General features: G+C 36.5%; 1 protein-coding gene across 17 annotated transcripts in view; it reads left to right on the top strand.

Annotated features, from left to right (window-relative positions):
- The window catches only part of LOC307145432 (ankyrin repeat and SAM domain-containing protein 1A), a gene marked incomplete at its 3' end in the record, with an annotated part of 130,209 nt that overhangs the window by 25,569 nt on the left and 92,326 nt on the right, over positions 1-12,314 (top strand). For 12 of the 17 annotated variants that reach the window (XM_079848553.1, XM_079848555.1, XM_079848558.1 and 9 more), the window contains exons 2-4: positions 3,764-3,844; positions 3,940-4,096; positions 7,981-8,043. In XM_079848553.1, the coding sequence (XP_079704679.1) occupies positions 3,764-3,844; positions 3,940-4,096; positions 7,981-8,043 (301 nt within the window). The remainder of the gene's footprint in view (positions 1-3,763; positions 3,845-3,939; positions 4,097-7,980; positions 8,044-12,314) is intronic. The other 5 variants (XM_079848560.1, XM_079848559.1, XM_079848554.1 and 2 more) reach the window with 1 other exon arrangement.

Genomic DNA, 12,314 nt, shown 5'->3' with positions numbered 1-12,314 from the left:
ACTAACTAAAAACCAACTTATTTTTGAAACAGACACTTGAACTTACATCAGCGTGATAAAAACGACAGCAAATGAAAGAAACGATATTTGGAAAAAGGTATTTGAAGTGTAATTTAATTGTTTAGTTGTTAAATTTCATCTATTCTGCAGCACTTGATGCAAAATATACAAATACAAATATGCTTTATGAATTTAACCTCACTTTATTAAGCAATGTCTTTGCTCCTGACCTTCGATGATCCAGTTCAAACATACTAAGCAAAAATTACTTTATTTAAACATTACATTTGTTTTTGAAAGGTTTGTTTGAGCTGCGCCCTCTACTGTACAGGCGTGAGTTTGCATTTAGATCAGTTTGAGGTTCATTATTACTTCTTTTGTGTGAAAGGGCCTTTACATTGTCCATTCTTGGTTTTGTTATTAAAAAACAAGGAAGCCCAGCCCAGGTGAGATAAAGTAACGCAAAAGTATTGTAACTAAGTAATGCAATTAGTTACTTTTTTAGGGAGTATCACAATATTGTAACACTACTTTTAAATGTAACTCTCCCCAACATTGTTTAGGAGACAATAACTTTATTTGTTGTGCACTTCGATCTTTATAACTTTGCAGACCTTTTAAAGGTAATATTAAAAAAAAAGCATAATTGGGGCATTTTAAACTATTTTTTGTTTGTGTGTAGTGCACAGATGTCAGTTTTAATAGTGTTATTTTTTTTTTGTCATAGTTTTTATGATTTCCTATATATTTGGACAATATTTCAACATCCTGGAATGCATTAATTTCAGTCCATTGTAGTCCAATCATGTGCACTGTAAAATAATGAAAATAGGTCAAAATGTCACCAAATTTTTAATACTTTATAAATGATGAAATATATATTTATCAAAATCTAAATGAGTAATTTAGTCAAAGAGATTATCACTGTGTTGAGGTCAAATAATGTTGGTTCACTGCATATTCTGTGAAGCAGCAACACTTTTTGTTTCTCTGCTGGTGCAGTTTTCTCTCTCTGTGTGACGTTTCCTGGCTGGAAGTGGAGTGATGGGAACGTCAGATTGGAGTGAGAGAGAAGAGCTGCACAGTTTGAGAGCCTTTCTGCCACCGGCTTCTCCTTTCCTCTTCCTCTTTTGTCTGTGTGCTTTGTGTCTTCATTTGTGCTTTGTCTTGACAGCGAGCGAGTGCATGCGCTGTACAGCACGTGATACGCTCTCCTCTCCTCTCCTCTCCTCTCCTCTCCTCTCCTCTCCTCTCCTCTCCTCTCCTCTCCTCTCCTCTCCTCTCCTCTCCTCTCCTCTCCTCTCCTCTCCTCTCCTCTCCTCTCCTCTCCTCTCCTCTCCTCTCCTCTCCTCTCCTCTCCTCTCCTCTCCTCTCCTCTCCTCTCCTCTCCTCTCCTCTCCTCTCCTCACACATGCTGCAAGTACACAATATGTTTACAGCTACAGCAAGAGAACTGTTCCCTTCAGTCAATTATGTCTTTATATGTCGAGTGCACAGCCTAAGGGTGTTTTCAGTGAGGTCCAGTGTGCAAAAGAACAGACAAAGAGTTGTGTGTTTTGTAGTTTAGTCGATTTACAAGCACACTGGGAGAGTTTATGCCAAAATTAAATTTGTGTGGATGTGACTGAGGCCCATTAATTTCTTTAAAAATAGCAATCTGAGGCAGTGTCCAGCCTTTTCAGGTTATCTCATCCATTTCTGGTAGTGAGAAACCACTGATTCAAGAGCTGGAACGGTGTACCAAAATCTTAAAATCTGCCCTGAGTGTTCACTGAAATTCTTGTCTATTGTTATATAAATAATTAAGTATATGCACAAAAATGAAACCGTTTTAATTGTCACCACGTTATTCCTACATTTTAGCAGTTTTTTTATTGACAAAATATTAACTAAACAACAACAAAACTGTGATGTACATATATTTATGAGATGTTTTATTTGATATATCATTATATGAAATTTGTAAGAACATATAATCTCAGAATTGCCAGTATTAACTCGGATGGATTTAATTAAGTTCTTTTGAAACTCATGAATGCCTGAAAACAGAAACCTGTATATTCATTTTCAAACAAAACCGCATCAGTTATTATTAGAATGTTTTCAAATGAAATGTAGAAATTTTACTTGCATAAACTTTCACTTTAAGATAAAAAGATGATCAACTTTTCAAGCTGTAATTTTTTTCATGGCTGCCATAAATATGTATGCATATTCATATCAAAGTTCATTCTCAAAAGTGTGAGTGTGAGATGCCTAAATATATTTTACAAAAAATGTGATAAATTCATAGAGAAGATCTGCATTTTTGTTTTAAAGAGTATATTTCTTAAACTCTTAAATTAAAATAATAACAATAATAAAAATAAAAAAGTAGTGTGTGATTTGAATTTTGGTTCCCCATTTTTTTTTTTTATTATTAGAAATTTTGGTAGTAAGGTCTCATTTGTTAAAACTAGTTAATGTATTAACCAACATGAACTAACTGTGAGCAATATACTTTTTTTTTTTTTTTTTTTTTTTTTACATTTAATAATCTTCTAATCATTTAATGACAGTATTAGTTAATTAAAATACAGTTGTTCATTGATTTTTCATGTTAGTTCAAAATACATTAACTAGCCTAATGTTAACAAATACAACTTTTAATTTTAAGAATGTGTTAGTAAATGTTAAAATTAACATTAACTAGCACTAACAAATGCTGTAGAATTGTTGTTAATTGTTAGTTCATGTTAACTAACGTAGTTAACTACAAATGTAAAGTGTTTACAACATTTGCATGTATCTCTTCCGGGTCAAAGCGGACCCGAATGCAATCTGTACATCCCACATCCACATCCTGTGCTCCTATGTTTTCTCAACTCATGCAAGTTGCTCCAGTCTCCACTATCAGCAGAACCTGTTTGCCTGCTCTCCGTCAGTGACCTCACACACACCGGCTGATGTCATTGCGCTAGATTCAGGTGTGACTCACGGTTTCATTCAAGAGGCGTAAAAAATCAAAGGGATTTTGCTAATGTGTTGACCAGCAGATTGCAGAGCAGATTGCTTGAGGAGTAGCAGGAAGGATGACGCAGAGATGTTCATTCCCATGGCATTAGCCTGATGAATCATACATTAGACCAGCACACTCAAAGTCCAAACCCTCACAAGGTTATCAGAGGACTCAATCCAGGCGTTTCTGTGTCTGCACCACAAATAAACCAGCGAGATTGCCTGCGATAATGGGATTTAAAACTGTGATTTCCAGGACTGGAGTATTTGTGAATGTCTCTATTGTACTCTGTACTGTGAAGTTCTGTATTCACAAATTATTGGAAACACATCATGGGAAAGCCATGAAGAACTGGGGACCTTGCTGTTGTCGGGTTGTTTTAGCATTATTTCGCGAACCCCATGGTCACTTGCATTACAGTGCAAAATAATTTTGTATTTTTCCTCAAATTTAAATTTTTCCTAAATTTAAGAATACTTAGCATTTTTTTTGTTGTGTTTTTAAAAGAAGTCTCTTCTGCATTTAACCAAGCATACCGTTATAACAGTAATAATACTGTTTTTCATTTGAGTATACTTTAAATTGTGTTCCTGTGGTGAATTTTCAGCATCACCACCCCAATCTTCAGTGTCACATGATCTTTCAGAGATCATATGCTGATTTGCTTAGTTGTATGCCTAGGCAGTTTTTCTTTTAACCCTTTTTATTATTATTATTATTATTATTATTATAATACTCAGTGTCTGTCCACTCTTTGTTTTACAGTATCTGGAGGGGCCCGAATGTGAACTGTGTGGACAGCACTGGATACACACCTCTACATCACGCTGCTTTAAATGGACACAGGTGAGTCCTGTCACCTGATGACCTTTTGACCTCAAAGATAATTTTAGTTTATTTATCGAAATGTACACACAATTGTGCTTGTGTCTCTCTGTCAGTGAGGTGGTGGAAGTACTTCTGCGGAACGAGGCTCTGACGAACATCGCTGACAACAAGGGCTGTTACCCTCTGCACCTGGCGGCCTGGAAGGGGGACCAGCGGATTGTCAAGCTCCTCGTCCACCAGGGTCCATCTCACCCCAAACTCAATGAACAGGTCTGACCGCACGACACATTCAAAGCCGTATTCTGGGTTATTTACCACATAAGGTCTATGAGCAGCGCTGATGACTTGCTATTGATTACCACAGGAAGTAGTTTTGACTCGTCTCTCAGTAAAAACAGAATGGAAAACATGTATAAAATACTCTTACTGTCTACAGGTAAACTGGAAATCTATTGGGCCAGGCCTTCTGGAGAGTTTAAAGTGCCTCTATTATGCTAATTCCTGATTCTGTTTTGCAGTCTCCTACAACAGGTTTACATGCAGGTCAAAAAACACTTTACTTTTCTCATAATATACTGTTCAGCATCGCCTCTTTTCTCAGTGTCACGATAAAGTTCGATAAAGTATACAGTCTCTCTAAACCCCTCCTTTCCAAGAGCTGACTCTGATTGGTCAGATGACCCAGTCTGTTGTGATCGGTCTACTCTGCTCTGATTGGTCAGATGACCCAGTCTGTTGTGATTGGTCTACTCTGCTCTGATTGGTCAGATGACCCAGTCTGTTGTGATCGGTCTACTCTGCTCTGATTGGTCAGATGACCCAGTCTGTTGTGATCGGTCTACTCTGCTCTGATTGGTCAGATGACCCAGTCTGTTGTGATTGGTCTACTCTGCTCTGATCTGTTGTGATTGGTCTACTCTGCTCTGATTGGTCAGATGCTCCAGTCTGTTGTGATTGGTCTACCACTTACAGCACATGTTGGGAACAAAACTCCCATTACCATATCTGAATTTCAGTGCCAGATCTTCCTCAGCACTATGTTTCCATCACCCTGTTTTTATGCGCAGAAAATCTCTTAATTCACAAAGTTATTAGCTCGCTTGAGGTGGTTTTTGACTTGTGCAAAAAAAAAAAGTTAATGCGAATAATGGGAGATGGAAACGCATTTGCCGAATAAATTTGGATGTAGCGCACATTAAACCCACGCTACTGAGAGGCTGTTTCCTCATGATGGGAGTTCCGGCTCTCTTTAGGGAACTGAACCGGATCATTTGGCTCATCTCAGTAATAAGAGTATACGTTTGCGTGTGTCACTCCTCTTCTTTTCTGCACACTGCTCGACCACACGCACACCATGCACTGACTGAATATTATGTTAATGTGTGTAGCGATGAAGAGTGGCTGGGTAATGCCATCACACGTGATCGCACGCACATACGCCTCAAAATAACATTCAGTTAGTGACTACTTGACGTGTGGCTGAGCAGTGTAGCGAAAGGATAATCATATTATTCTGTCTTGTATTAATATACAAAAAGGGAAAACGTCTCTCAGATGGGAACCGACTCCCACCGTTCACTTAAAGGATTCGGCTCATGGAGTCGAGCGACACATCACTACGGTTTCCACTCATCGTGTTTTATTTATGTTAGTTACTAGGTTACCGATACCACCGTCGTCCACTCGATCAAGCTGATGGAAACTCGCCTAATTTGCATTTGTTTGTTTTGCGAACTTGGAAAAGATTCGCTTCACGTTTGAATGGAAACCCAGCTAGTGATACGAACCGTAATGATGCCGTTGGTTTTACTGTATTTTGGTTATACCGTGATGTTTTACTGAGCACAGAAGTGGATTTGCAGCACAGGAAATATGTTCTCGACATGTCAAAAACACGATGTTGCTACGACATGTTGCTTCTCGGCTACAACTACAGTGTTTTAGGGTCAAAGTAGATGTTGTTCGCAGGCAGACAATGAAGACCATAGACTGGCATTAAGCAAATTTGTTTAAAACCTACTTTGGATATCTTACGGAAGTGAGACTGGAATTGCGGATGAATCAATTTTTTTCTTTTAAAATAACTTTATTTGTCGCGCACTTTCATCTTTAAAACTTTGCAGACCTTTTACATTCACGAACAGCTACATTACACACTGCATGAGAGCTAATATTTGAAAAAGCATAATAGGGGCACTTTAAAAACAGAAATGTGAAGATTGTGCATTTGCTAAGAACTTGAATGAATTCTATAGTTCGACATGTGTTATTTGAGCTGGAAAGTTGTTTAAAATGTCTTTATTAAGTTGGGTTACTTTTTAGGTCAAAGAAACGTCTACTTATGCGTTAACTAATGCCATTCCAGTGAGTGGAACTTGCTCCATATAAACAAGTCCCTGCATCCCAATCATACTATCCATCCTCAACAGTTTGTGATATCAGAATGTGTCAGATCACAGTATGTTAAAAACAGCCCTTTTGTAATTGAAGTTTGTTGACTACACATTAATGTTGACGAATCACAAAACCCCATTTTAGACCCCGTTTCCACCCATATTTAGCACTGACCAGAAATAATGCATGTTAAAACCAGTTGGAAATACCTGTAGGTTATGGTTGTACTTTGTCATATTGCATATTTTAAATGTTTAATCTGCAACGCTTCCTCTCCGCCAGGATTCCAGCCCGAGAGACGAGTCATAATAAATCCTGTCAGTCGTCTTTAAGTTGCTCTGTAAATATTTACCTGTCTAATGACACACTATCTGAGATCAGTAGTCGGGGATTGGGAGGTTGTTGACTAGTGAGGGAGGGTGTGTTTTAGTCATTTTGAGGTTAGATTCGAGGTTATGTTTCTTTTGACACGTCTCAGGAAAAGCTGCAGCTTATCAGGAACACTTTTGCTTCCTCTTACAGCTTCACACTGCTCATTTACACTTCGAGTGAGTGTGTGTGTGTGTGTAAAGATAAAGCTAAACATGAGTTCAGTGGCTTCTCACCCTTAATACACGCTGTTTTCACAACTGCTATTTTTAGTCGTAACACATTTGGCTGAATTTCAAATGTTTTTAAGTAGAACATGACACACACGGTATGACTGTATACTGTGTGTCTGTTTGAATCAGTCGAGTGTCATTTAAGATTAGGACACTTAAGTTGCAGATTAACCAAATTCAGGCACGGAATGAATAACCACCAAAATATCGGAATATAAACACTGACATTTCCAGTGTGATGATTTTTACCGCAAATTTGGGATGAAATGCATTATTTTTTCTCATGCTGAATTAAACGTACAGGTCATGTGACAACAATGTATATAAAAACATATAAAATTAATGCGGTTTTGGAACTGAATTGCTCAATTTGTTTGAGGTTTGTTGACCCAGCAATGACATATTGAAATGTTTCTTTGCTCTCGCTTGCCTTCCCGTTCTACAGCTGTTCCCTATTTATTTCCGACCTCGTGACATCTTTTAACAAACGAATCTGAATATTCATGCGCACCTGTACCCGGGGTTGGTTTTTTATTGTTTGAATGAAATGTCCCCAGAGGAAGGCAGAAACGGCCTGTCTTCAAATGCCCTCGTTTTGCATAATTTGGAGAGACTTTTCATGCATTTATTATTCCGCAGTGATGCACTCCATGTTTTTCAGTAACATAATAATCACAGTTTTCATTTAACAACTCTGTTATTGTGCTGTTTTCTCATTGATTTGTTATAGCATGACATGTCTCAAAATGAAATGAAACAGGGCAGCCAAAAATAATGATTTATTATTATTGATTCATAATGAATTTGGACTAACTAAAAAAAATACTGTCTCATTTCATTTTTTTTTTTTGCCATTTTATAAGGCTGGTTTATTCTCCATTGTTTGATTGGTCAAATTCAGCGTAAATTTCATTGTCAAATGTTTCTGATTTGTCTAATTATAGTTAGACATATATATTCCTCACAAATTTGTATCAAAATAAATATTCATTCGGCATGTATTTTTATTAAACGTTAATCATTCGACGGACTCTAAGCCAGCCTGTAGTTTCTTTTGCCTGTTTCATCATGTGATCATGCATTTGATTAACACTTGTGTTCAGTGTGTGTGTGTGTGTATGTGAACACGTCTCCTTCCTGTTCTCTCCCCTCTCCCAGAGCTCTCTAGACAACACAGAGTTCAAACGCTGTGGCCCATTTGACCCCTATATTAATGCCAAGGTGTGTACCCATGACCTCTGACCTGCACGCTTCACCTCCATATGCCACGCCTGGGTTTGTCTGGTTTCTGTTGGGACAGTGTCGCTTCACTCTTTCTCATGTTTGTCATCATGTGGGTTATATAAGCACACATATGCCGTGTGTGTGTGTGAAGGCGTATAATGTATAAACACGTGACAGACTGTGCTGCGATTCTCACTGTAGTCTGAAGTAAGTTATGTGCACTTGTTTTTGTACAGTTTGTATGTGAGAGAGCATTTTATCATGAAAGGTGTAATTTCTGCAAACTGCGAAAATTAATGATGGATATCCAGACAGGTTTCCCACACCGTTAGACTAATAATGCATGACAAGAAAAGGGAAAAACTCACGGTGTGAGAAGATAAAAAATACTATTAGTAGCATTTTAAGTTTCAAATATATTTAGAAAAATTTCATAGATGCAATATTTAAATACATAACACAGTTTTCAGTAGAAATGGCATTAAAGTATATTTTAGTTTACCTAATACCATACAAATGTACTTTAGAGGGACAAAAATGCATTTAATATACATTTAAAATATAGTTGATTTTAATCTACATTTAATTAATATTTTTATTTTATAATTTGCAGAAATATCTAGGGGGGAAATGCAAAGCAGGAAAGGATATCATAGAGAGAGCCCCTCCGAACCCTCATAACTGTGTGTCAAAGACAATTAGTCTCTTAAAAATATTAGATTATTAGATTTTTAAGAGAAGACAACATAAGCTCAGGTTGTAAAATATCTTCTGGTGCAACTAAAATAGAGTATATACAGATATTAATGTGGATTTGTATTAATAAATACAGATATTAATGAATTCATGATAAATATTAGAATATTGGATATTAAAATATTGAGAGTGCATGCAAAATATCAGATAGTTTGATACTTTTTAAGAGAAAATAAGGTTAGTTCAGGACAGGTAGTAAAATATGTGGTGCGACTTGATTAAATTTTAATTTGTATAAAATACTTTTTACCTTCTAGTATTTATTAATCTATTTCTATTTTAAATGGTTAATATGTGTTCTCTCACATGTATTCAAGGTGTCATGAACCGTACATGCAAAGATTTAATGAAGAATTTTGATTTGTTTTATTTATCTTGCACTCTTATTTGTCATCAACCTTTTTATAATTCCTTTATACACAAGCAATTTTTTCCCTGTTCTGTAGCCTTTTTTTGTCCCAATACCGAATAATAAGTGAATGTAATGCCTTTGCAGTTTAAAATGGGATAGGAGAAAACATTTGAACTTTGAGAAATGTTGCACGTTGAATCTTTAAAGCCGCTGTATGATGTTCTGCTGAAGCTCAGAGAATCCTCATCTCGCTTTCGTTCGATAGCACAGAGGGGTTTCACTCCAGCTTCAGATCTCGTACAAGCGGCCGTGTGTGTGTGTGTGTGTGTCAGGCAGGTTACAACTGAACAGACTGAAGCGGACATGAATAATTCATGAGCTGACAGGAAGTGTGTGTTTTGTGATTGTTAAATGGTATTTCTAGAATACTTGCTGTGCCACACACACACACACACACACACACGCAGAGTCGAGAAGCTTTTCTGTGTAGCCGTCGGCTTGAATCAGTGTCAGAAAGTGTGTGTGTGTGTGTGTGTGGCAGAGAGAGGTGGGGTGTAGTCATGGAAACGGTGTCATGGCTGGATAGCTGAGGGCCGACCCTGTAGTGCATCAAGAGAGAGATGAAGAGAAATGAAAGGAAGACAAAATACAGAATGATGAATAGAAGAGAAGCCATTCATTCACCATGGGTTTTGATGTTCTGCAGGTGCAAAATAATAATAGTAGTCATTATGATAATAATAAAATAGATCTGCAGTAATTTTTTTTTATTTTTTTTTTAGTCTGAAGAAGAAAAAAACATGAAAGTAGATGAGTTCCAGTGTTATTAACTAAAACTATTTAAAAAACAGTAATGGGTATTATACAATTTTGTTTTAGTCTAATAGAAATAAAGCTGGAAGGAAGGAAGAAAGTATTATTTATCAGCTTTAATATATCGGTCAAATTTAATAACATTAAATATGAACATATATCGGCCGATACTGATATGGTGGCCGATATATCGTGCTTCCCTACAATACAAATAACAAAAATGCATAAAAAATAAATACAAATTGGAAATGTACGAATAAGCAATCAAGACTCAGTTGAAATACGGTAGGTGCCTCTACCTTCATTATTGCAAAACTTCAAAAACACACCTGTAAATACAGTTTACTGGAGTCTCCAGCTGAAATGAACACTCGTGGCAGTAAAATCATTTGTATTAATTTTCACACAAATTATGATTACGGGGGCAGATTATCAATTCCTTGCACAATGCTATTTATAGTGTTATAAAAACACTTTTACCATAGTGCATGATTTGTAAACTAATGTGTTTTGATGTTTGCGTTGCATAACCAGCTCCATATTTGTTGCTATTTCCAGTCGTAGTAAACTTGCTCGATCGCTCATCTGATACAGCATTACACTCGAGACACAAAGCGCTCGGTTACGAGTCCAGAGAAACTCGAGTCACGACCGCAGAGCTTAAACACTTTTGCAAATACCATGGCAGAACATGCGTTTGTATCTCACGTTTGCTTTTGTTAACTCTATCAGGGTTAGGGTTTAGTGTAGCTGCAACTTCATTTTCAAACGTTAGCGCATTAAACTTTATGCGTCACTCCCTGGAGAGTTAATTTCCACGCTGCCGCGATACATACAACAAAAAATGTTGACATATTCACATTCATCTGTTTCTGAGAAAGCTGAATGCCACTTTTACCATCAGTTACTACCATTGTGGACATGCTAGCACACATAACTCGCGGTTTGAACAGTTAATCTAAAAAAAGATTTCCCCTTCTGAATGAACACACATTAATGACAGAAGATCAAACACACAGTGTGTGTTCACACAGCTGAGATTCACCTGCCTACTGAGTTTATTTCAGGAGAGCCGTATTTCAAGAGTGCATTCATCCCCGCTTCCCTTGATCGTGTCTGTGGGGAACCTCCCGCTCTCAGATGACCTAGTTAGCGGGAAAATCTACACAAATTATTGCCTTGTCATCATAATTCCCAATGAACATTATAGGGTTGTTTCAAAACCTAGCCAGTTGCCTCACGTCTACTGTGTAAATATGCCACTGCCTTCTACAGGTGCATTTATTTGATTCAAAAAACAGTAATATTGTAAATTTCTATTCTATTTTAAAATAGCTATTTTATATTTGGAATATATATATATATATATTAAAATGTAATTTATTCCTGTGATCAAAGCTGAATTTTCAGAAATTATTCTGATTTGATGATCAGGAAACATTTCTGATTATTATCAATGTTGAAAACAGTTGTGCTGCTTTGCTTCATATTTTTTTGGAAACCGTGATAGATTTTTTTTTTTAGCAGTCTTTGAATATCATTTTTTAAAGAACCGCATTTATTTGAAATAGAAATCTTTTTTTAACATTGTAAAAATGTGTCATTATAATTCATCCTTGCTGAATACAAAAAATTCTAACTGAACTTTTCTATGGAAGCCTGTTACCGCCATAGTTGAGTAAAAAATATAATTCTGTAAGTCATAATAATGAGAAACTTTCTCATAATTATGACTTAACATCTCGTAATAATGAGAAATTTTCTAGTAATTATGACTTAACATCTTGTAATAATGAGAAACTTTCTCGTAATTATGACTTAACATCTTGTCATTAAGTCATTTAAGAGAGTCATTATTAAGTCATTACGAAAAAGTTTCTCGTTATTTTGAGATGTTAAGTCATTATTATGAGAAAATGTCTTGTTATTTTGAGATGCTAAGTCATAATTATGATAAACTTCCTCATTATTATGACTTAAAGAATCTTTTTTTTTTTTTTTTTTACTCAACGTTGGCGGAAACGGGCTTCCATTCTTTTCAGCGCTAGTGTAAGTAGAGTTAGGGTTACTATAGTATGTTTCTACGATAAATGGTGTGCTACTATAATAAGCATAAAAATACTCCGAAAACCAAAATATTGGGTGAAACACTCCATTTAAACTGGAGTAAACGATTTCTATCAACTCATCCGCCATCCTGGGTGAATGTGTCACTGAGGGTACGTTTAAATGACAGTGATGGACTGAAAAGCCTTTCAGTTTCGCATTTTTCGTGTACAGACCATAGACTGTAAAAAAATATGGACATAGTGTCCGTGACGTCACCCGTAGGTTTCTGAAGACCGTT

The sequence above is a fragment of the Squalius cephalus genome (genome assembly GCF_949319135.1).
Source record: "Squalius cephalus genome assembly, chromosome: 18".
Lineage (NCBI taxonomy): Eukaryota > Metazoa > Chordata > Actinopteri > Cypriniformes > Leuciscidae > Squalius > Squalius cephalus.
Note: the sequence above shows the minus strand (reverse complement) of the source record. Positions and strands in the feature narration are given on the sequence as shown.